At 43.5% G+C, this 23,419-nt stretch overlaps 1 protein-coding gene across 1 annotated transcript; it reads left to right on the top strand.

The window, feature by feature from the left end:
* Nucleotides 1-7,631: 7,631 nt before the first annotated feature.
* Bloc1s6 (biogenesis of lysosomal organelles complex 1 subunit 6) lies at nt 7,632-21,382 on the top strand. The gene is made up of 6 exons (XM_087181221.1): nt 7,632-7,795; nt 13,326-13,467; nt 16,785-16,872; nt 18,381-18,467; nt 19,021-19,172; nt 21,217-21,382. The coding sequence occupies exons 1-5, from the start codon at nt 7,750-7,752 to the stop codon at nt 19,138-19,140; spliced, it is 483 nt and encodes a 160-aa protein (XP_087037347.1). The 5' UTR covers nt 7,632-7,749; the 3' UTR covers nt 19,141-19,172; nt 21,217-21,382.
* The last annotated feature ends 2,037 nt before the right edge of the window (nt 21,383-23,419 follow it).

The following is a 23,419-nucleotide window of genomic DNA, read 5'->3' as shown; positions in this document are numbered from 1 at the left end:
TGGTAAAGTACTTTTCTTTAGTTCACAAGTTTCTTGATTTTCTAACAGCAGTTCCTTTTCTTCCTTTTCATTATTTTGCAAGGGCATCACACTATATGAGTTCACATTTCCAACATGTAATCCACTAGAATCGTAAGACCATGTGGTGTAACATCTTTCATTTGTTTCTCTTTCTTGTTCCCATCTCTTCTCTGCAGCCTGGTCCTTATATCATTATCATTCAAATCTTTTGCATGCCCCCTCCTGCTCCAGTTCTTTCTTCTGTTTTTGGGAAAGGCAGGGAGATAAAGGGAGGTAGAAATGCTCATGACAGAAGTAGGTCAAACTAGGAGTACATTTTATCAAATGCTATCATTCTCAAAGATAGGGTATCTGATCCATAAAAGGGATAGAAAATATTAATAGGTTAATATTTCTTTCTTTATATGAATTTCCTACCTACCTTCTCCTTTTAGGTTAGCAAAAATAAAGACGGTAGAAAAATTTAAAGAAAACAGCAGAACTACAGGTGGAATAAACAGTTTTGATGTATTTATTGTATTATATTTGTTCTTCCTTACTTGGGTTTCAAAGTCTTTGAAATCCAATATCCCTGTTTTTGCTATGTATTTATGTACTGTGTTTAACTCTTTCTGGGTGTTTCTTTGAACTTACTTCTGTGACATTTAGTGTTATCTTTTGTCTTCTTAAATCCTTTTGTTCTAACAGACTATGTAATATCTTTCTCCATTAGTTTCTTCTTTTTTTTTTTTTTCTGGTCCCAGAAATCGAACTTGGGTCCTTGCACTTGCACAGCAGGTGCTGAAACCACTGAGCTAAATCCCTGGCCCCTCTATTAGTTTCTTCTACCAATCACTTAATCCGTGTTTTATCTTCCCCAAAAGACAGTGCCTTGAGCCCTTTCAGTCCGAAGTATATTCCTCTGTATTTGGTGTTTTTTCCTGCCTGGGAGACGTCATTAGTTTTTCTCTACAGAGTACATTTTACCTGTTCTTCAAGGTATGCTTTAAATCTTATTTTCTCTATTAAGTCTTTAAACTTCCTCCCATTATTCTCCAACTGTGCTCTATGCAATCAATAACACATGTCAGATGGGCTGAATAGTGTGCTCCGCTTGGATGTTCACCTTTGCTATAGTTTGGATCTGAGGTGTCTGTTTCCAGCTTGGTCTCCAGCTTGGTCTCCAGCTTGGTGCCACTAGGTGGCAGTGGAACCTTTAACAGAGGCCCAGTGGGTGTCACGGGACCTTGAGCCTGGTTCTCATACATGGGACTGGGTTGTTCCAGAGCACAAAGTTGTAAATTGTAAATTTACGTTGTTTCAATCTACCAAGTTTGTAGTAATTTGGCACAGCAGCCACAAAATCAACACAACATCATTATGGCCTTTATAATAATGCTCTAGATCCGTTCCATATAATTTAGTTTTGTTTTTGTTTTTTTGAGACAGTTTCATTATGTAGTTCAAGCTGGTCTTGAACTCACTACATAGCCCAACATAGCTTTGAGCTCATGGTGATCCTCCTGAGTGCTGGGATTACAGGTGTGCACCACCATGCTGGAATAATTTAGTACTTTAATGTCATGTTTACTAATTTTGGTATGAATAAATGGTATATTACAAATTCTTGAGAGGAACCAGGAGTAGTTCCCCTCCTTCCCTTCCCCCTTCCTTTTTAACCCTCTATATAGGGGGTTCCCAACACCTGGACCAGGGACCAGTACCTATCCATGGCCTGTTGGGACCCAGGAGAGTGGCAGAGAACTGAATGAAACTTCATCTGTATTCACAGCTGCTCCCCATGGCCTGTATCACATCCTGAGCTCCACTTCCTGTCAGATCAGTGGTGACATGAGATTCTTAGGAGAGCTGGAACCCTACTGTGAACTGTGCTTGTGAGGGATCTAGATTGTGCACTCCTTGGGGAATCCTAATGCCTGATGATCTGAGGGGGAGCTGAGGTGGTGATGCTAGCACTGGGAGTGGCTGCAAATATGGATTAACATTAGCAGAGTGGTTCGATTGCTCAGAGACCATAATAAATCAATTGCTTGCAGACTCCTGTCAAACCCTATCAGTGAATGGCAAGTGACAATTAAGTGGCATCTGGTAGCATAATTTCAGTCAGAATTTGACACTTATTTTAGTCCTTCTATGGCCCACTCATTATTTTACTTATGGCTTCCATCTGTGCTTCTTCTCTGTAGCACACACTTGTCTCAGTCAATTTTTTTCAAAGCCCACAAGCTAACTCTAGCGAAAATGAGTAAAAAACAAATGTCACTGGAGAGCTTCATTAAAAAGAGGGAAGAGCCAATGATGAGACAGCAGATGACTCTAAGACTGTGAACAAAAAGCTGGCCTTCAGAAAATACCAGGAGTCTGGGCTAGGGATTTAGCTCAGTGGTTCTGCTGCCTGCCTCGCCAGCACAAGGACCTGAATTTGATCCCTGGTACCAAAAAAAAAAAAAGAAAAGAAAATACCAAGACTCCTACTTAAATTACATGGTTATCACAACAGGTGATTATATTCTCCACACCCACTTTGTATAATTTATTTGTTTCTTGTTTTTTTTTTTTTTGTTGTTGTTGTTTTGTTTTTTTGGTACCGGGGATTGAACTTGGGTCTTTGTGCTTGTGCGGCAGGCAGCAGAACCACTGAGCTAAATCCCTGGCACTTTGTATAATTTATGGTTACCAGCTATCCAACAAAGCCATGAAACCTTCAGAATTGCTTCACCACATGGAATCCCAGCACCCCACAACTAAAGACAAGACTTTGGAGTTTTTCAAAAGAGAAAAAAAAACACATGAACATGAAGAACAGAGACAATCACTGAAGGCCACCACTTCATCAAATGTGTTTTTGCACTGAGGGCATCATTCTTAGTGGCTAACTGCATCGCTAAAGCTAAGAAGCCCTTTCCTATTGGTGAAGAGTTGATCCAGCCTGCTGCTAAGGACATTTGTCATGAACTTCTAGGTGCAGCCACAGTTCCTAAGGCAGCATGTCTTTCCCATTTGGCTAGCACCCTTAATAGACTCATTGATGAAATAGAGGATATTGAGTTGCAGTATTTAGAGATTAATGAGTGACTGTGGTATGAAATTGAGGTTGATGAGTTCACTGGTACTGATAAGGCAACAATGCTTATTTTTTTGTGATACATAAATATAATAAATAAATATTATATATATTTATAATACAATATATTATAATATACAAAATATATAAATATATAAGTATATAAATGTAAAATATAAAAATATATATTTAAATATATATATATTTTTGGTACTGGTGATCAAACTCGGGACCTTGCACTTGTGAGGCAGGTGGTGGCACCAATAAGCTAAATCCCCAGCCCCTGTGTGATATATTCTTTAGGAGGATGTACATGCAAACCTGTTAATGTGCACTTTTGTTGCCCACCAACACCACAGCTGCAGAACTGTTCAAGTCTTTGAATGATTACATATCGGGAAAATTGTGCTAGTTATTTTGTGTTGGTATGTACGTGGATGGAGAGGCTGCCATGACTGGACGGCTTTCTGGTTTCATTGTTCAAGTCAAAGAGGTCATTTCTGAATACAAGTCTGTGTGCTGCGTCATCCATGCAGAAATGCTGGCTAGATGAAAAATGTCACTGGAACTTAATGTTTTACAGGATGTGATTAAAATTATCAACCAAATTAAAGTACATGCCCCTAATTTACATCTCTTCTTATAGTTTTGTGAGGATGGATGTAGACCACACACATCATCTGTTATGCACAGAAATGACATCTCACCTTTCTAAAGGTAAATCACTGGCCTGTGTTTCTGAGCTATGAGAGCTGGTCCAGAAATTTCTTTTAGAAAAGCAGTCATCATTGGCAGCACATTTACAACAGAATGGGTTGTAAAACTTGCTTACTTGTGTGACAGTTTTAACCTGCTCAACAAACTCAATCTGTCACTTCAGGGGAGAATGACAACTGTGTTTAAGTCAGCAGATAAAATGGCTGCATTCAAAGCCAAACTGGGGGCCGGGGATGTAGCTCAGTGGTTTCACCACCTGCTGTGCAAGCGCAAGGACCCAAGTTCAATCCCTGGTACCAAAAAAACCCCAAACAAAAAACCAAAAACAAAGCCAAACTGGAATCAGGGGTGATGTGTGAACACTGGGATTTTTGACATGTTTCAAATGTTAGCACAGATTTTGAGAGACTGAGCCAGGCCCTTCTTTTTCCCAGCAGAGGCATGATCACCTATCTTGGCTTTCAAAAGTTTTCACATTACTTCCTAACCACAAAAGACCTCTGAAGTGGGAAGAAATGGGCCTATGATCCTTTTTGTGAATAAGCCAGGTAAATTAACTTTGCCTGTGCTAGAAGACAATGAATTGCCTGAGAATGCAAATGACAAATGGTTTTAAACTATGTTTGAGACAACTTCACGAATTCTGGTAGGATATCCTGAGAGTGCCAAAAAAGCACTGAAAGCTTTAATTTCCAACATCCTATCTTTGTGAAGCAGGGTTTTCTGTTGGACAGCAACCAAAACTAGACTGCAGAGTAGACTGGACCTAAGGAATGGACTTCAGATGTCACTGTCTCCCATCACCCCCAGATGGTACCATCTAGTTGCAGGAAAACAAGCTCAGGGCTCCCACTGATTCTGCATTATGGTGAGTTGTATAATTATTTTATTGTACAATGTAAAAATAAAGTTCATAATCAGTGTAATGCATGTGAATCATCCCCAAACCACCCCCCCACTCCCCAGGCCCAGTCCACAAAAAATTTTTCATGTACAAAATTGGTCTCTGGTGCCAAAAAAGATTGGGGACTTTGCTGTACAGTACCCACTCTGGTCTTCAGTGTTGAAATATTTGGGGTGAATTATAACTTTGGTACATAAAAGAATGGGGAAATGGACATTTCTAAAGACATATACAACTCCACAAGCTGTTTACTTCTTTATAATCAAATTCTCAGCTCTCTGTCACATGCAATGTTAGGTGCATATTAACTGTTTAACACATCAGTGTTGGCTTGAACCACCAGTGGTATGTGCATGACTGGTCCATTGGGCAGCATAAACCACCCAGTGGGACTGTCCCATGCTGCCCAATAGGACAGTCATGCATGTACACCAGTGGTTCAGGGCTACCTGGCAGCGAGATGCACAAATTACGGCCCTGTTTCAAATGTGTTAATGGAGTTGAACACAAAAGGTACTCAATAAACAACTGATACTCTTAATTGTAATCTGTGAGGATAAAAAAGGAAAAGAAGAAATGCAAGATGAGTCTGGTAGAAAGTCATCTTGTCTATTTAGCTGATTAATTTTTGTTACATCAAATTAAAAATACTAAACAACTTTTTAAAAAGTTATTATTTGATTTCAAAGGTAATACAAAGACATAGTGGACCTGGGATTTAGCTCAGTGGTTCTGCCACCTACCTCCCAAGCGCAAGGACCTGAGTTCGATCCCCGGTACCAAAAAAAAAAAAAAAAAAAAAAAAAAATATATATATATATATATATATATCATATAAGACATAGTACACAAATCCAAAAGACACAAAGAAATAGTTTATAGTGAAAAGTCAGTTCCTGTAATCCCTGATCCTCCTTCCCAACATATCTTCTCTGTGGAATCTATCCTTGCCAATCCCTTATATGTTTTATGGAGATGTACTACATACATGCAAAGTCATTCATACACACACTTTTCTAATACACCAAACTTCTAACGAGAATTTTTCTTTAGAGTGAAATAGAAAATGAAAACAGGATGTAACAATTTAATTTCATCCATTAAATTTACATACCAGTATTTAAAACCCATGTAAAATGCTGTGCACTGAGGCAAGAGATAAAGATGATGGCGACAACTCACAGAACATTCTACCAGGCTTTACTATTTAGTTGGGAGATAATTCTAACAATGAACTAAGATTACTGGGCAGTTGCTCAAGTGCAATATTGTGATTCAGATTTTGGAGTTTATTTGGAATTGGGAGCTAGAGAATCAATACTTTCACTCACTAACCATTTACTGAGAAATACTTGGTTCTCAATTTCTCTTCAGAGTTTGCAATGTAATAATGGAAGACAAGGGACATAATGAACACAAAGATGGATTAAGTGCTAAGTAGCAGGGGGGCACTTTGTAAAAGTTAAGAGATGTTTCTGAATGAAAAAAGGATGTAGGATTATGAATGATTTTAAAGTAAGGGCATTATTTAGAAGCTCCTTGAAGGATGAGGAGGACTTTGAAAAGGACAGAATATTCCAGACTGCTTCATGAACAAGAGAATTGCTGGTGCGCAAGGGCAGTTTTACAATGTCAAGGTGGAATAAAGGATAGCTGAAGGGTAGCGCATTACTTTCTTATTGCTGTGGTAACACATTTACTGTAAACTTACAACACTACAAATTTGTTATCTTACAAATTCTATAGGCTAAAAGTCCAACACAAGTCTCACTGGGATAAAATACAGGTATCCACAGGGCTGAGTTTCATTATACAAACTTCAGGGAGGAATTGGTTTCCTTACCTTTTCCAGCTTCTAGGGCTAACCCACACTGTTGGCTGGAGGCCCCCTTCCCCCATCTTCAAAGCAAAAAATATTGCCTCTGCCTAATCATTCTTTATAGTCACATCCCTCTCTTGACTCTTGTGTCTTCCTTCACGTTTTAAAGAACCTTAGGATTAATTCTGGTTCATGGAATAATCTAGAATGATCTTCCTATTCTACACTTGATCTTAGCCAAAAGGCCGAGAAGCGACTATTTCCTATTCTAAGGTCAATTTAAAATACTCGTTGGTTTTGGGGATTTAGGCTTCGGACATCTTTGAGGGGTAGTTATTTGCTTACCACATTTACTAAGCAGCATCTAATATTGAGTGGAAAAGTAGTAGAAGAGCAAAAGGTGTTAAATTATTGATAAGGGCAATGGGGAACCAGTGTATTTCTGAGGCTCGACATAATTCTTACTTTTTTGAAAACTGCTTTGGCTGCAGCAACGAAAATTGAACAGGCAATATTGGGGAACAACATTGGGAGGCCATAAAAGTCTAGATGAGTGGGTATAAGGTAGGAAGGCAGACAATCGTTTTACTTGGTCTGGGGCTGCCTCTGCCCATTTCTAAGCGTTTTCTATCAAGTTTATGACGTCATCCCATAGGATGTCAACAAGTGGTTTCAATAATTTCGGTGAATTTGTTCAATACATGCCGCCACGGAGCTTAATCACCTGCAATCAAGAAGAGACTGAATCGTGCAAACCCCCAGTTAGCAAGGCTGAAGGTCACACAGGGCTGGAAACCAAAGTTTTTTTAAATAGTCCAAGTCGTAAGGAGAGAAGGCAGCCTTTGTTCTCCGGATTTTTCTTAACGCGTGCACAATAGTGAAAAGTCCGTCTTCTCCGCAGTCTCCGGAAATCAGGCCGGCCTGTCCGCGCCCAGGGCTCTTTCGGTTTCCGTCACCAGCCGGTGCACTCATTCTCTCCGACGGCGACGCAGGGACCGGAGCGATACGGAACTCCTCCTCCCGACGCAGCAGCACCCGGAACCTCACCGGGACGCCTGACGGCTGTCACGTGCCCCGAGTTGGCCGGCTTCCGTCTCCTCATTTCCGGGTGCCCCCCCCCCCTCCCGCCACTTCGGTCCTGCCGGGCGCTGGCGGCGGAGGGTTCTTCCTTCCGGCTTCGGACGGTCGCCGGGCTGCCCCTTCCCGGGGCCCAGCGGGAGGGACATGAGCGTCCCGGGGTCACCGCCCCCAGATGGCGAGCCGACGCTGGGTAGGTGCTGCAGGCGGGGCCGAGCCAGGCCGGCGTGGGGGACGCGGGCCCCCGAGGGTGTGCGCGGCTGTGGCGGCCCGGCTGTGTCCGCGCGCGGGACGGGACCGGCGGGACGCGACGGAAGCTGGGAGGGGAGCGAAGTGGGAGCTTTGGGCTCTCGGTGCTGGGTCCTCCCGGCTGTTGGCTCCGGCACACTGATGACTGTGGGGATGCGTCTGTCAGGAAGAGGCTCGGTTCGTGATTCAGCTGACTGCCCTGCGTCAGCCGCTGTGTCCTGCTGGTGTCCTCTACACCGTCCTCACCCCTGATGCCGCGGGCGTCCGCTGAACGCAGCGGATTTCCTTGCGGGCGGCGCTCTCCCCATCTCCGCGGGGAGAATTGAAAAGATGGGTCCCAGAGCGTTTTCTGTGTCCTGTGGCTCATATGAGGGACCCTGGACGAGAAAGGCTTTGGATCTACCTTTCGAAAATGCGATTGCTTGTTCCAGAAATCCGAGTTTGCCCTGGAGTAGTGCTCTCAGCGCTCTCCTGGTCGTGCTTTTCCTCTGTGATCGCTTGGCCCTCACACCTTCGAAAGTCACTGCTATGAACATTTCCTCTCAGGGAGTCTTGGGGCCCTTTTCTCACTCTTGCTTGCCGCTCTCTGATGGATATTTTGACATGGCCGAGACATAAATCGGAGCCGATGCCTGATCCTGTTAATGGTGCCAAGTTATTCTCACTTGAATCTGAAATTGCGCCGGGCCTTTTGCCTTACCTCGCCCTCTATTGAGTGTGGGGATTTTCCTGTACAATTCCCATCTCCTGTCTGTATTTCGCCCCTAATCCAGCAGTTGTAAGGCTATTCCACCTGCAGCCTTACACTAATTCAGTCTGTTCCTCCCACTGCCGTTTTACCACTGCCCCAAGATAAAGCTGTAGTCACATCGTTCCCTTGTTCAGAACCCTTAAGTGGATCCTCACCAGTTTCTAAAAAATCACTCCCGTGAACATGGGACTCAGTGGCCCTCGCAGGCTGGCCACGTGGCTGTATACCTTATGATCGGCAGGCTGAGCGTTTCCCTTGCCAGCTCGCCCTGCCTCAGCTTTCAGAGCAAACCTCCATTCCCACCTGTGCCCATGTTACTTCCTTTACCCGTATTGCATCCCCTCCATTCCTCACATAGAGTTCTTGTCTGTTTGGAAATAGACCACCAATAGATTGTTGTAAATTGGTGCCATTTGGGGGGGCAGTTTTTTAATGTCTGTTTAAAGAACGCACACGCCTTTTGTCCCAGCTGTCTACTTAAGAATTGATCCCACAGAAATTGAGACAAATGTGCAGTGATTAGCTAGGAACTGCGCTACAAATTGTTTGAAATAGCAAAAGGTGAAATTAACTCATACATGGGGGACTGCTTTAAAAACTGTGGTAGAATTCTGTTAAAAAGAATATAGTAGATCCATAGATGTTGCTGTAGAAAGTTATCTGAGACACAGAAGAGTATGAGTTATGCTAAATACTGCTTGCATGGGTATGCAAAGACAGGTTCTGAAGGCTATGTAAGAATCTCCAAAATGACTCCATGTGGAGTTTGAGAGAGGAGTGTTTTTACTTTTCAGCTTGTGCTTTTCTCTTCAGTTTTTTTAACAGTGAATAACACTTAAAAAAAGAAGGATGCCCATTCATTCTTTAGGCCTCAGCTCAAATGCCCACATTTCCTTTTAAAAGTCTTTTCCACACATATGTAGCAGTTTCTGTTTCAGTAATGGCACTTGGCATGCTCTGTGATTCTCCAATATCGTCCCTTCTAGGAAAGGGATTTGTTATTTATTGTGGAAACTTCAGAAACTAGTGTATGGTATAGATGTTCAGGAAATGCTTTTACTATGAATTAAGTAAGGGCCTTTTCTTTTCTTTTCTGTAATTTAAGATCTGAAACTTAGCATCATGGAATGGGAATTTCCAACTTCGAATACTGTTTAAGAGAATGTATTTCATTTACTCTGATAGTTCTTAATCCCCTTGGAACTCTAAGGAAACCAGCGGAACTGTCCCCCAGAAAAATGCAATAATAAAACATGGAAGGTGCTCTACTTACAAGTTAGAACTCGTAATTGTCAGAATTCCTTTACATGTCAAAGTGTCACCAGACAGGAGCCAAGGAGCTTCCCAAAGCAGAAAGGGGGAACTTGACAGACTCCCTCACACTGGGACAGACTGGTGATTTCCATCACAGAGAAAGAATTTTCAGGATGCATCAGACAGAGGAACAGGAGGATTTGTGAGCCAGAATTTTAAAGTGCCATGCAGAGCAATAGAGTGTGGCTCTCCAGAAAGAGGAAAGGCGCTGATGGCCTCGAGCCAGGCCTTCATAGGGGTCTCGGGAGCACAGCTGTGGACCTTGAGGGAAGTGGGAGGTGGGCTCTTTCTGCAGGGAGGATGGTGGCCTGTTCGTGGTGACAGCCACCTGGGGTCAGAGCTGTATCCCCTGCATGTGGGGAAAGGCACATATGAGTGGGAAAGGTGTGGTCTATGCATAGGTGAAAGCGATCCCTTTATGGGTAAAAGGGAATGGCTCAGAACTTTCGGAGTTTTGGGTGTGTGTACTGAGCCTGCAGTTTTTACTAAAAGTTCATTTAAAAATTATGATTTTCCTCGTCTCCTTTCTGCCTATCTTTATTTTTTTATATCATGCCACAGGGTTTAAGGTGGTGAACTACATTTTACCATTTTATTTCTGTCTCTCTGAGAGTTTTATGTTTATAAAAATATAAAAGTAATGGAAACACCAGAGAGAACCAGGTGGCTGGGTCACCAGTGAACAAGAAGTTTCCAGAAATTCCTGGAAATTGGAAAGTGGACAGAAGTGAGTTGACAGGGCCGGGGATTTAGCTCAGCGGTTCTGCCGCCTGCCCTGCAAGCACCCGAGTTCGATCCCCAGTACCAGAAGAAAAAAAAGAAGTGAGTTGACAGAAGCCACAGCCTGGAATACACTGTTAGCTGGGAACTGTGCAGCGTGCAGGAGGGTGGTTAGAAGAATTTAGCCCTAGTTAGGGCGTGGAGGAAAGTGGAGGGTTGGTGGATACACCACAGGAGAATAGCCTCGAGGCCAGGAGCGCTGCACCTGCACGGTGCAAGACCGAGACTTTGAGGTTTGATTTTGACATGAAGAGGGCCCTGAAGCATCCTGGGGACACTTTCATCAGCTCACGGTGGCCCTGGTTCCATCCGTCTGGGATCCAAGGACGGCCAGGTGTTTGGAGACGGACAGAGCGTTCTTTCTCTACAGGGACCCATGCCCTTGGCATTGCTAGAAACAGGCCTTCCGGGGAGAATTAATTAGGAATTGTGTAAAGATTGACTGATGTTAATGGTCGAGGGGGTCAGAAGAGACCGTATGTTTGGACTTGAGAGGGGCTTTTGAGGCGGCAGGGATGGGAAGGAAGTGGTGTTCTTTAAATCACAGCAAGTGGTTAGATCGTGTAGCAATGGCTGCATAGCTCACAAGGTGGAAAGCTCAAGGTCTGCCAGCTCATTGTTCAGCTGCATTGTGGCCTCTAAAGAAACAGGTGTAAAATACCCAGCATTCCCCCAAACTGGACCAACCCACAGAGCTCCAAAGGCGGCTCAGGGACAGAGATGAGGAGAGGAGGGCATTGGGCCGGAACCCAGGAGACCTGAAGGGGACGACTGACAAGGGGAAGCCGCTCCTGGGGTCTCCACTCTGCTCACTTCCCTGCACACCTCACTGAGGCACCTGCATCCTCCCCGAGGTGAAAGCCCAGGTAGTTTCTCTGGAAAGAAATCGATGTTTGGGAGAAGCTGAGTCGTGGATGCACTAAAGTAAGTTATTTCGACCAGAAGTGAAGCTTCTGCAGGCTTAATACCTGGATCCCACCTGGCCACCCTAAGCCAACGCACTTGTCCTCTGCTACCCAGCGGGGCCCCTCTTGTTCGCGACCCCTTCATTTCCTCCCGCCCATCTCCCCAGCATTTCCCTGCTGCTTTAAATGGTGGCTTCCCTGTCCTGCTGTACCAGGAGGAATCTTCAGCACATGAGAAAAACTGGCAGCAGGAAAGAGTGAGCAAAACCGAACCAACAGAATAATGAGCCCTCAGGGAGGGAGAGGTAACGTAACAGAAGACAAGCATTCTCAGAGTAATGCACTAAAATGTAAAAGCTATTCAAAATTAAACGATTGCTAATTTTAAATATGTATTTTCTTCTTTGACTAGAAAAATACAGAAAATCTCTCAGAATGTAGATACTATGGGAACAGGACATAGAAGTGAAAAACTAAAAGAATAATCTTTAGAGTCCAAAGGCCTACTGTTAGGGACCTTAGAAAATGGAGCCTTAAAAATAAAAGGGGGCACTATTCTGATATGTCTTTGTTGATTTTGTTGTGTACTTGATCTATCTATTTGTGACAGTGGGATATTGAGGTCCCTCATTACAATTGTATTAGTGCTTATTTGATTTTTTCATGTCTGTTAGTATTTTTGTTTTAATAGTTTTATATAGTTGGGGTGATGTTTGGTGCATATATATTTATGACTGTTATCTCTTCCTCTTGGATTGTTCCTTTTACAAAGATGAAATGACCTTCTTTGTCTCTCTTAATCAGTCTTGGTTTGAATCCACTTTGTCTACAAATAGCATAGCTACCCCTGCTTTTCCTGGGTTCCTGTTGCATGGAGTATTGTTTTCCATCTTTGACTTTCAGACTGTGAGTTCTTTTTGAGTTAAATGTGTCCCCCGCTGCTTTGTTTTTTGTTTTTCTTAAGTTTATTGGTACATTTTAGGTATACAATATGATGACATTCATCATTGGGAATTTATACCTGTACATGATATATTTTTTTTGTGTGTTTGGTAACGGGGATCGAACTCCGGACCTTGGTGCTTGGGAGGCAGGCGGTGGAACCACTGAGTTAAATCCCCGGCCCAGGGCTGTTTCTTTTTTAAACTCCTGCAATAAATTACCTGGTATGTATGTATGTATATATGTATGTATTTTTTTCGAGATAGGGTCTTACTATGTAGTTCAGGCTGGCCTTGAACCCCTTATGTAGCCCCGGTTGGCCTTGAATTTGAGGTGATCCTCCTGCCTCAGCCTCCCAAGTGCTAGGATTATAGGCATGTGCTACCGTGCCCAGCATTACCTGGCTCTTAATAGCGAAATATTTATAAAAACACTGAGACTTATTCGATAATTAACCAGAAGATTGGGGTGGAGAGAAAAAGATCTGAAAGAATTAAGATGACTCTATATAGGAGAAGTGAAAGTGGTTGTGCCTGCTGGTAAAGGAAGAGCGCTTTCACTTAGTGACTGTTGCCCGCTTCCTCCTCCTGCCGGTGATTCCCCAGCCTCTCTTAGTACTTTGGCAATTTAAAGCTTCATTTTTTTTTTTTTGGTACCGGGGATAGAACTCGGGCCCTTGTGCTTGCGCAGCAGGTGGCGACACCACTGAGCTAAATCCCTAGCCCCAGTACTTGGGCAATTTAAGAGCTGCCTGTATCTGACTTTCGCTCTGCTCCCAACAGGGGTGAGCGACGCTTCTCCCGATGAAGGGTTAATCGAGGACTTGCTGGTGGAAGACAGAGCTGTGGAGCAGCTGGCGGAGGGTCTGCTTTCTCACTACCTGCCGGACCTGCAGAGATCAAAACAAGCCCTTCAGGAGCTCACGTAAGCTGACCCCCTCCTTCCCCCCCTCCCTAGCACAGTCTGCCTCAGAGTTCCCTCGGGGTTAAATGTAATGTTGTGCAACATTTAATCATGATGGGGTGTTTGTGAGGCGAGAGGAGTGCAGAGTAATGTCGATGTGAAGCGTGAGATAGCACTCCTGGACTCTGCGGTTGGTTTTGGTTGCCGATGGGGCCTTGTTTTGGGGCGGATAGATACATACCTGTCTCTGAGGAGAGTTGAAAAATTGCCCCCACAGATGTCACACTTGTTTTTAGTGAGTCTCAAGTGAGTTGACAGAGGTCCTTCAGTTCTTTTTTGAGAGGACTTGTTTTGTTCCCAGTAAGTAAGGCTCGCAGGGTGTGGGAAGAGAGGAACAGGATACGATAGAACGGGACCCACAGAGTGGGGTCATTGCATAGAAATCTACACCCGGAGTGCTGCTCCCCCTCAGAGACAGCGTCTCAGCTTCTGCCTCAGTGGAACCTCTGGGGCACCCAGTCCGGTCCATTGTCATGTCTTTCTTTGGTGGTCAGCTTTAAACTGGCTGTGAAGTAGTTGTGCTATAAGACCTTCCCTTAAAAACTCAATTCAGAAGCCTTTGTAGGGTGGAAGAGGAGGATGGATCACTGACTCTACCTTACTTAGTTATTAGTGAGCAACGCTGTAACCCTTGACTATAAGGTGCTCCAGGAGGGCGGAAGTGATGCTGCATGGCACCCTGTTGTAGTTGGGGACTTGGCAGTGTTCTTGATTTTCTCCTGGTCCCCAGGGAGACGTTCATTCCTAGTGCACAAGATGCTTTGTGTTTTGATGCCAGTCAGTCCTGGAGGCAGCAAAGCCATAAATATTTTGTGGGGGTTTGGGTAGACTGAAGGGAGATAAGAAACTGCCTGCAAAGCTTCTGGAGAGCATCCTACCCTGAGAAAGCTGGGAATCAAGGCTTAATTGAAGAGTGTAATTGATGACATTGGCCTAGATTCATGGATTCAGAAAGCTCTGTACTTAGTTTTATTTTAAAGGATAAGGTAGGATTAGCCATGTGCATAGGAAAGCAGCTGACTTTGTATATTTGCCTCCTGTCTGAAAACCTTGTACTTGCATGTTAGTTTCAGGAGATTTTTTTTGTCGATACTTTAGGAATTTCCAGATAGGGAATCATGTCATTTGTGAACAAAGACAGTATTATTTCTTCCTTCCCAATCTGTACCTTTTATTTTCCTACCTTTTTACAATGGCAAGGACTTCTAGTGACATGTTGAATAGGAGGATTAGTAAGAGGGACATGCCCTGCTTTCTCACTGTAAGTATGCGATTTGCTGTGGACTTCTTTATATTTTATCAAGTTGAGGAAGTCTCTAGTTTATTGAGAATGTTTTGTCTGTTGTTTTTTTTTTTGTACTGGGTATGGAACTCAGGACAGGTCCAGTGACAGAGCTAAATCCCCAGCCCCTGTTGAGAATGTTTTTAATCATGAGTAGAATGAATTTTGTCAAATGCTTTTTTCGCATCAATTGGTATGGTCTATATTTTTTCTTTAGCTTGTTGATTTAGTGGATGACACTGATTTTCAGCTGTAGAACCAGCTTTGTATACTTGGTGTAAATCCTACTTGGCTGTGGTGTGTAATTCTTCTTACACATTATTGGATTCAACTTGTTAATATTTTGTTGAGGATTTTTGCTTTGGATCCAAGGTCTTGCTGTGTAGTTCAGGCTGGTCTTGAACTTGCTGAATAGCCTGGTTGGTCTCAAACTTGCAATCCTCCTGCCTCAGCTTCCTGAGTATTGGGATTGCAGGTGTGTGCTACCACACTTGGCCTTTGCTGTGGATTTTTGCACCCATGTTCATGAGAGATACTGGCCTATAATATTCATTTCTTGCTGTCTGCTTTTGGTTTTAGGGTAAGGCCAGCCTCACAGAATGAGTGAGGAAGCGCCCTGTTTTCTGGAAGAGATGGAGGATTGGTCCTGCTCCTTACATGCTTGGGAGACCTCACCTGTGAACTCTGTCTGGTTCTAGTACTTTCTTCTTTGGAAAGTTATTTCTTTACTTGTGTAGATCTTCTGTTCCTCTGTGTGTGAGTTTTGGTAGTTTGTGTCTTTTCATGAATGAGTCCCCGCCTGCTAAGGTCCTGGGGTGCTCCTGCGATTTCTTGTCTTCTGTTCTGAGTCTCCCCGGGGTCTCTGTGTGGAAGAGGCTTGAGCCCGAGGCCTGTGCAGCGGCCGATCCTTGCTGGGTGGCGGACGGGCTGTGGCTGACCTTCAGGTCCTCGTGGACGTTTCTTGCCTTCACCCGGGTGTCTGGGTGGCACAGTTTTGTGAGCAAATTGCATATTTTCCTTCACAGTGTTGCTCAGGAGACCCTGTAGTTTCACTGTACCTTTGATTCTTACATTGCTTGCTGTGGAGAGGAATGACAGGGAAGCTGTCTTCTGGCCCTAGTGGGGTTTCAATCAGAATTTTAGTGAGGAACCTTAGAAGTTTTCTAACCTTCTCACTTCATAAACAAGGAGATTCAGGTCGAGAGGCGTAAACTGGATTTCCACGGTCATACACCTGGCTGCCGGCAGGGGGAGGTTGTGATTTTTCCTTCTGTGCTTTTTTCATTTTGCTGCTTATTTATCCTTTTTTGACTCTGTATCCCTTGATTTGCCTTCTTCCCCAACCCTAAGCAGAAAGGTCCTGCTCTATGTTTTACGGGAATGATGCAACTTTTTTGAGACAGGGTCTGGTTATGTAGTGCAGGCTGGCCTTGAACTCACTAGGGAGCCCAGGCTGGCCTCGAACTCATGGTGATCCTCCTGCCTCAGCCTCCCGAGTGCTGGGATTACAGGCGTGCACCACCATGCCTGGTGGGAATTTTGCAGTTTTAAAATACATAAAACATTTTGCTTTTTAGGCAAAGCACTATTTTTTTAAAAACTTTTTTTTTGGTATCAGGGATTGAACTTGGGACCTTTTGGTTGTGAGGCAGGTGGCAGCACCACTAAGCTAAATCTCTGACCCCCCCAAAAAATCTTTTTTGAGAGATAATGGAGAGTTACTAAAATAACAATAAAATGTTTTTAAGTGATTTAATTTTTTAGGTATTGGAGTCTGAAATTGAGGCAAGAATGAAAAAGACATTTAATTGTCAGAATGTGGTTTTGGAATATTATTTTGAAAAAGATTATACTAAGCCAAATAAGCAGTGGAAGGGCAATGTATTTCCAACTTAATTGCTGACCTTTACCTCTAAGCAAGGTGAATGAGCCTCCTCTTAACAAACCAGCACTTGCGATATGTGAATTTTACTTTGGCCGTGTGCTTTTGTTTCAGACAGAACCAGGTTGTATTATTAGATACTTTGGAACAAGAGATTTCAAAATTTAAAGAATGTCATTCTATGTTGGATATTAATGCTTTGGTAAGTACGATTTCATTGATACAAATCAGTGATATGTTATTTTAGAAATATGGTCTAATTTTTAAAATTTAGAATGTGTCTTTTAAATAGGAAGCCTTGATTTACTTTACTAGAACTTCCATATTCTTGGATGGTTATCTTTCAATTGTTGAACTCATCATAGGAAATGAACTTATTTACGAGTCAGGATTAGATGTGCTCGTTGGAGAGCAGAAAAGGGAACCGGGAGTAAGGAGCTTTGGGTACTGTTTTTACTCTAAAGCACAGTGTACTCTGTCTTTCACCGTCAATTCAGGTTTTGTCAGGTAACGTTTAATTGTGTGGCCTATTTGTAATGCGGTAGTAAATTAATGCCATGGGTTGAAATGGATGCTTTGAGAATGACCAGTTATATCTCTCAGTACAAAAGCTGAGTAGTTGCATTTCACCCACAGTGCTCTAGCTTTTTGAAGAGAGGAACTGATACTCTTATTTTAAGAAAAGGGAATTAACAAAATTGAGGAATTTGTGGCTGCCTTTCTTTGCCCTTGAACTTGGGGACTGGCTTGGTTTGGATGATTTTAGAGGGGTTCATGCATGCCTCAAACAAATGGACCTTCATCGGACAGCTGTGATTTAGTACTGTCTCCCTTATGTAACCATGAGAAGCAAAGTCCACAGAGGCCTGAGGTAGCGGATACAGTCACCTGCTCAGCCAATCCTGGCTGTGTGGAGGTCCTCGAGGCTGCCCTGACCTGTGTTCCTCTGAGCTCATCCTGCAGGATGGCGGGTGTTTGTTGAGTGAATGAATGAATGAATGTTGGGTGAATGAACCAGGCAGCTGTAATTCTGTTCCGAAGGGGCAGAAACAGTCTGAGTCGCCCTCTGTCCTTCTCTCAGCCCTAACGTGGATTGGAGGCTGTCAGCTCTAGAGTGCGGCCGTTTGACTTCCCTTGCGCTCTGTTAAGGTCCAAGAGCCCTCTGATGCATCTGGCTTCTCTCTGTGTTGCCCTGCCTGAGAATCAGGTGTTTCCCCCATCCCACCTGCCTGGGCCAAGGCATCCTTGAATCTTCTGGTGTGGTGGGTGGGCTGAGCAGGGCCCTCACAGAGGACAGAGGAGACCTGTCCACTGCCCTGGCGGGACCCTGGTCTCGGTTTGGCTTTCCTGATGAGCAGACGTGGGTCCTGGGCTCTGACTCCCTGGGAAGGCCGCTGAGCCTTTTGTTTCTTCAATGAAACCAGTAGGGTGGGCAGTCTCGCTTAACTTTCAGGGTCATGTCGCCTGTCTTTAAAGCCAGATGTTGTCTGCACCCAGGGTTCAGTAACTTGTCAGTCTGAACTGAATCAAATGTTTTTAGGGTCCTCCTGATCGTCTCAGATTTTGTATTTCGGAGTTTAGAATGCACATATAGTTAAGGCTCTAAGTAAATGGTCTGATTAGAAGACTGAACTTTAGTATGGCACTGACATAGTTATCCGTTTGGTATTTCCATCTGTTTTCACTTGACTTCCTGTCTCCCTCCCCGAGTTCATGGAGGCCAAGCACTACCATGCCAAGCTGGTGAGCATAAGGAGGGACATGCTGCTGCTGCACGAGAAGACGTCCAAGCTGAAGGTGAGGCGCGGACCCTGAGGGCGGACATGGTTCTTCAGGATCCAGTTTTTGACTGTTTATACCTCCCTGTGCAGGAACGTACTTAAATCATACTGTTTTCTTTTAAAAATTGTCTTTTTTGTGTGTGCTGGGTACGCCATCCAGAGCCTCCTGAATGCTAGGCAAGTGCTCTACCACTGAGGTGTCTCCCTACCCCCAAAATTGTCATTTCTTTTTACCCCGTCTGAGCTTCTTTACCGAGAGCTTGGAGTACAGCCGGGCCGGTGGCCACACCTGTAACCCCAGCTACTGGGGAGGCTGAGGCAGGAGAGGAAGGCGGAGAGAAGGGGGCAGGGGGAGGGGGAAAGGCTGAAAGAGAGAGAGAAAGAGGGGTAGAGTAGCAAAAAGAATTTTTTTAAAAAATTAAGGGGACCTTAAATTATCCAGAAAGAATTTAGAAACTTAAATATGAAATTTTGGGACATGTATTGATGACTTTGAAACATTTTTACTTGAATGAGGCCATAACTTTTGGTTGTTGTCTTGGTTTTTAATTTTTTTTTCCCTGATACAGAAGAGAGCGCTTAAACTGCAGCAGAAGAGGCAAAAAGAAGAGTTGGAAAAGGAGCAGCAGCGGGAGAAGGAGTTCGAGAGAGAGAAGCAGCTGACGGCCAGGCCGGCCAAAAGGACATGAGGAGCTGCATGCTCTCTGCCCTGCTGGCCTGGGTGGGTGCGGACGGTGTCTTAGTCTTGAGTTTAATTGGGATCCTCTTCATTTCAGCCATTCAGGAAGCCTTTCCTCTGAGCAGCAGATACAGTGTCACTTGGTTTGGATATTTATATGTGATTTTTCAACATTGCTTTACCATAAAATTAATCATTTTGGCCTTGAGTTGTTTGTGAACCGGAAAACTCTGATTATCACATGTGTGGGCTGAGCTCTCAAAGTCAGTATGAATTCTGGACGTGTTGAGTGTAACGCAGACATTGCGGTTTCTTACCGTATAAACGGACCACCTTTCTGGCAGCGCAGCGCTGGTGTTTGGCAGCCGCCTGTGGCTTGGTTAGGAAGCCGAGTGCCCTCGGAGCAGAGGCCTCATGGAGAATAACCGTGCCTCAGACGCAGGGGAGCAGGACGCTGAGTCCCCTGCCCGTTCCTGTGTCGCTGCTTACCTCGAGCTCGCCCTGAAGTGGGTCCTGAAGCGGGGCAGGAGCGGAGGAGGTCTCCTCACATATGGCTTCTAACGCAGTGTGAAGTGGAACAGTTACCTCCTCTAGAGACAGCTCTGGGCCTGTGGGAAGCTGGTCAGTAGCTTCCGGACAGGCAGCCTGATGCCTTTCGTGTTTCTGGGTTTTTCCTGATGTTCTGCGCAGGAACTCAGTATGTGAGGGAAAGATGAAGTTTCATTGTTTTAAATCACGAGTGTGTTGTGCCCTCTTATTTAGGGTTATTATTATTCAGCTCTCTTATTTAGGATTATTATTATTCAGCTGGTCTTCAGTCTGTTAGGCAGGACTGCAAAGGTTTGTCATTAGAATCTGCCTTTTGTAATCCACATCATGTCTTTGGTATGCTGGAATCCCTACCTCTGATTACATGGCAGGCTAGTGATAGAGAAAGCGTTAGAGTTGGAGCGGTAAGGCCGGGCTCTGTAGGGGTTTAAATAATTGGTTTGAAAGAGTCATTTCCTTCTTTAGCGAATGCCTTATGGCCTTACAATTCCCTTAACTTAGACCTTATATCGAAGAATATCAGTAGCTCTTATTTGAAAGGCTGCTGCCTCCCAGCCCTTGCTGAGCCGGCCGGGGCAGGGTTCATAGGGCCTGCAGGACACTGTCCCTGGAACCGCTGAGCTTCTGCACCAGGTGTGTGGGCCTTGCAGGTGCTGCTTCCCACACACCACTCTCCACCTGTTGAAATGCATTTGTGTGTTTGTTACCTTTTGTGTTTTCGCGTTTCCCCAGTGGTTTTGATGCACTTCAAAGATGAGATCTGTGTCTCAGCCTAGCGGTCAGGGCCTCAGCCTCCCACGCTAGGCTTCGAATCAGTTTCACCTGGGCACTTGAGCAGAGGCACAGGTGCTCCACAGGGTGACACCGTGGTTTTGATGTGGAGCCGTGTGTCTGATAACCAGGGCCGCTGGTGTAGACCATCTCGTGCTTTAGATATGTAAGCAATGGAATAGGTCAGCATAGGGTTAATCTTATGGAGTAAGTCCTGTTATATATACAGTTAGATTTAAGATCGAGCCCCAGCAGGCAGAAATAGATGCAGACTTCTGGTTAATTAATTAAACTTTTGTGACTTGTATTAAAATAAATCATGTTTGGGCCGGGGATTTAGCTCAGTGGTTCTGGTGCCTGCCTCGCAAGCGCAAGGTGCAGAGTTCAATCCCCGGTACCACACACGCACACACACACAAATAGTGTTTATTGGATGAATGGTAAGGAGCACATACTTTCATAATTATATTCAAGTTTTGAAGACTTTTTAAAATGCCACAACAAATATATATATAAGCATATATACTATTTTAAGACCAATAGTAAGTCAGAAGTGACATTATCTTGATGATTAAAATTGAAAACCTGAGGTGTATTTCAGTAACTGATACATATCTTCCTAACTAAAAATTGAACCCTTATGATTAGTCTTGCTGTATTTTTCACAAAGTAGGCAATTGGTTAAAAAAAGGTCGTCTTTTGAAACTATATCAAACATGTACTGAACTATAAAATAATGGTAGTTTGTTTTGTGTTTACTTTGCAGAGAGCACCTTGTAAATATGCAGACCCCGAATGTAATATAGATTGTGTCCGCAGTGAGTTTTTGGGTGGGTATAGTTTATACCAATTACACACTCCATATGTTTGTCTGATTTCAAACTTGTAAAGTGAGGACTACTTTTTACACATTTAATAAAGAAATCTCTGAATTTTCCAGTGTCATTTATCAAATATCACTTAGCCTGTATATTTCCCTCTTTGTACATGATTTCAAACGTTCTATTTGGTTTGCTTTCCTGTTCTCTCTTCTTCCTCTTAATGTGCCACATGTATTATTCACAGGGTTACTAGCCCATTCCTGGAATCTCTTCCAGAAAGGTGATAGAAAATATTGTGAAATACTAGTTGAAATGACCTAATTTCTTAAAGTTCTTCACTAGTCTTTAAAAATAAAAAATAATAGCTGTTACTTTTAGTGGTTTGGGAGAAAGTACTTCAATATTTCAATAGTATTACTGCATGAATAGTATAGCTTTTAAACAATGGAAATTTCCAACTAATGGAATATTTTTTCAGGTTTTTAATTTTTTTAAAAGCTGGGAGTGCTTGGACTCTTGAGAGAGGTAATGGAAATGGTGTTTGGAAGGGACATGGATTCTCATAACTTTCTCACAGAATTGTGCATATGTGTATTTTTAGGATTGTGTCTATGAATTCCAGCATATTCATTCATGCATATATGTATATATGTAAAAATTTTTTAAACTTCCAAAGCAGTGTTTTTTTGGGGAGGATCCTGGGAATTGAAACATACATATGCTCTTCCACTGAGCTATGTATTTCCAGCTCCAAAGCAATGATTCTTTTTTTCTTTTTTTTTTGGTACCAGGGATCGAACTTGGGTCCTTGCGAAAAGCAATGATTCTTAACCATTAAACCTCCATATATCACTATCCTCATATTAAAAAAGTTATATAGTTTCTAGATTTTTCTTTTGGATGAAGATAGTCGGTATATTACATGTTTGTTGCAGTAACCAGATAATTCACCTCTGTCTCACTGCCAGCTTGCTCCTGCTGTTTTACCCAGTTTGGATGTTTGAAGTCTGGTGCCATCTGCCCTTTAGATGAGCATTTGGGTGAGGCTAGGTTGATTTTCAAAGCCATTGGAGTTAGATGAGTAATCGAGGGAGACACTTCTGCTGACTAAATTAGAAAGCACTTAAAAGCAAAAATTCCACAGAAGCTCAGTGTGAAGCAGGGACAATCTAAGAGAAGATGGGTAAAATTTGGGGCTTGGCAGGGCTGTAATCGGAGGGAGAAGGAAAGGCAACACCAAAGTGGAAGGCCAAGGTAGTGTGCCCTTCAGACCTGTTTCCTGAAGAAGGGAGGCTCAGAGGCATTTGGAGAATAATCTAAAACTCACTACTGTTAGGACAGAGATAATAAAAGGTTGCCCCCTACTGTCGCTTCATTGTAAATGGAAGAAAAGGTAACTGTCAATTCTGGTTTAGGCTAGAGCAAGCCTGCAGTGTTCCAATCTGGACAAAGACTCGCGCTGGAAAGTCCTTCTGAGAATGTATGGCTGCTACTGCTCTTCTTTTTAGGCTTGGCTTTTATTCGTCCATTAGGAAAAGTAGAAGGGAATGCTAGGAAACAAAAGCAAGTCTCTAGATCTAAATATGCCTGGCCTCTGCTTTGATCATAAAATTTTAAATTTTCAAGCATATAGGGACTTTTTTTTTTTGGGTACAGGGGATTGAATTCAGGACCTTGCACTTGCGAGGCAGGTGGTGGAACCATTGAGCTAAATCCCCAGCCCCAAGCATATAATGTCTTAGACACAGTGGTTAGGATTGTGGACTCTGAAGCCAGACTGCTTTGGTTATTTTCCTGCTTACCTTGGTGTGCTGGACAGATTGCTTAAACTCTGTGTACTTTGGTTTTGGAAACACTGAAGTTGGGATAATCAGTGTCCTGCTTCACAGGGTTGTGGAGTTTCCTGCTGTTGATATAGAAACCCTTACAAAACAGTAAGAGTTCACATGTTAGATGTTGTGTCTCGGTACCGGGAGAGGGCACTGATTTTGCCACTTTTTGCACAATTATTTTTGCTCATAGGGTTTCCTCTGCCTAGAGCCTTCATCCTATACTGCTGCCTACTGGACCCTATTCATTCTTTATAACTCAAGTGTCACCTTTTTATAGCTTTTATTACCACCCCCAGGGAATTTCTCTTCAGTACTT

This window comes from Heterocephalus glaber, unplaced genomic scaffold (genome assembly GCF_053883595.1).
Source record: "Heterocephalus glaber isolate CG9 unplaced genomic scaffold, H.glaber_assembly_v1.0 deba00000122, whole genome shotgun sequence".
Taxonomy (NCBI): domain Eukaryota; kingdom Metazoa; phylum Chordata; class Mammalia; order Rodentia; family Bathyergidae; genus Heterocephalus; species Heterocephalus glaber.
The sequence above is the reverse complement of the archived record's forward strand: the minus strand, read 5'-3'. Positions and strand labels throughout refer to the sequence as shown.

Coding starts and splice junctions, on each gene's coding strand:
- Bloc1s6 (XM_087181221.1), top strand. CDS start 7,750: ATGAGCGTCCCGGGGTCACCGCCCCCAGATGGCGAGCCGACGCTGG. Junction 13,468..16,784: donor CAAGCCCTTCAGGAGCTCAC/GTAAGCTGACCC, acceptor CTTTTGTTTCAG/ACAGAACCAGGTTGTATTAT. Junction 16,873..18,380: donor TGTTGGATATTAATGCTTTG/GTAAGTACGATT, acceptor TCCCTCCCCGAG/TTCATGGAGGCCAAGCACTA.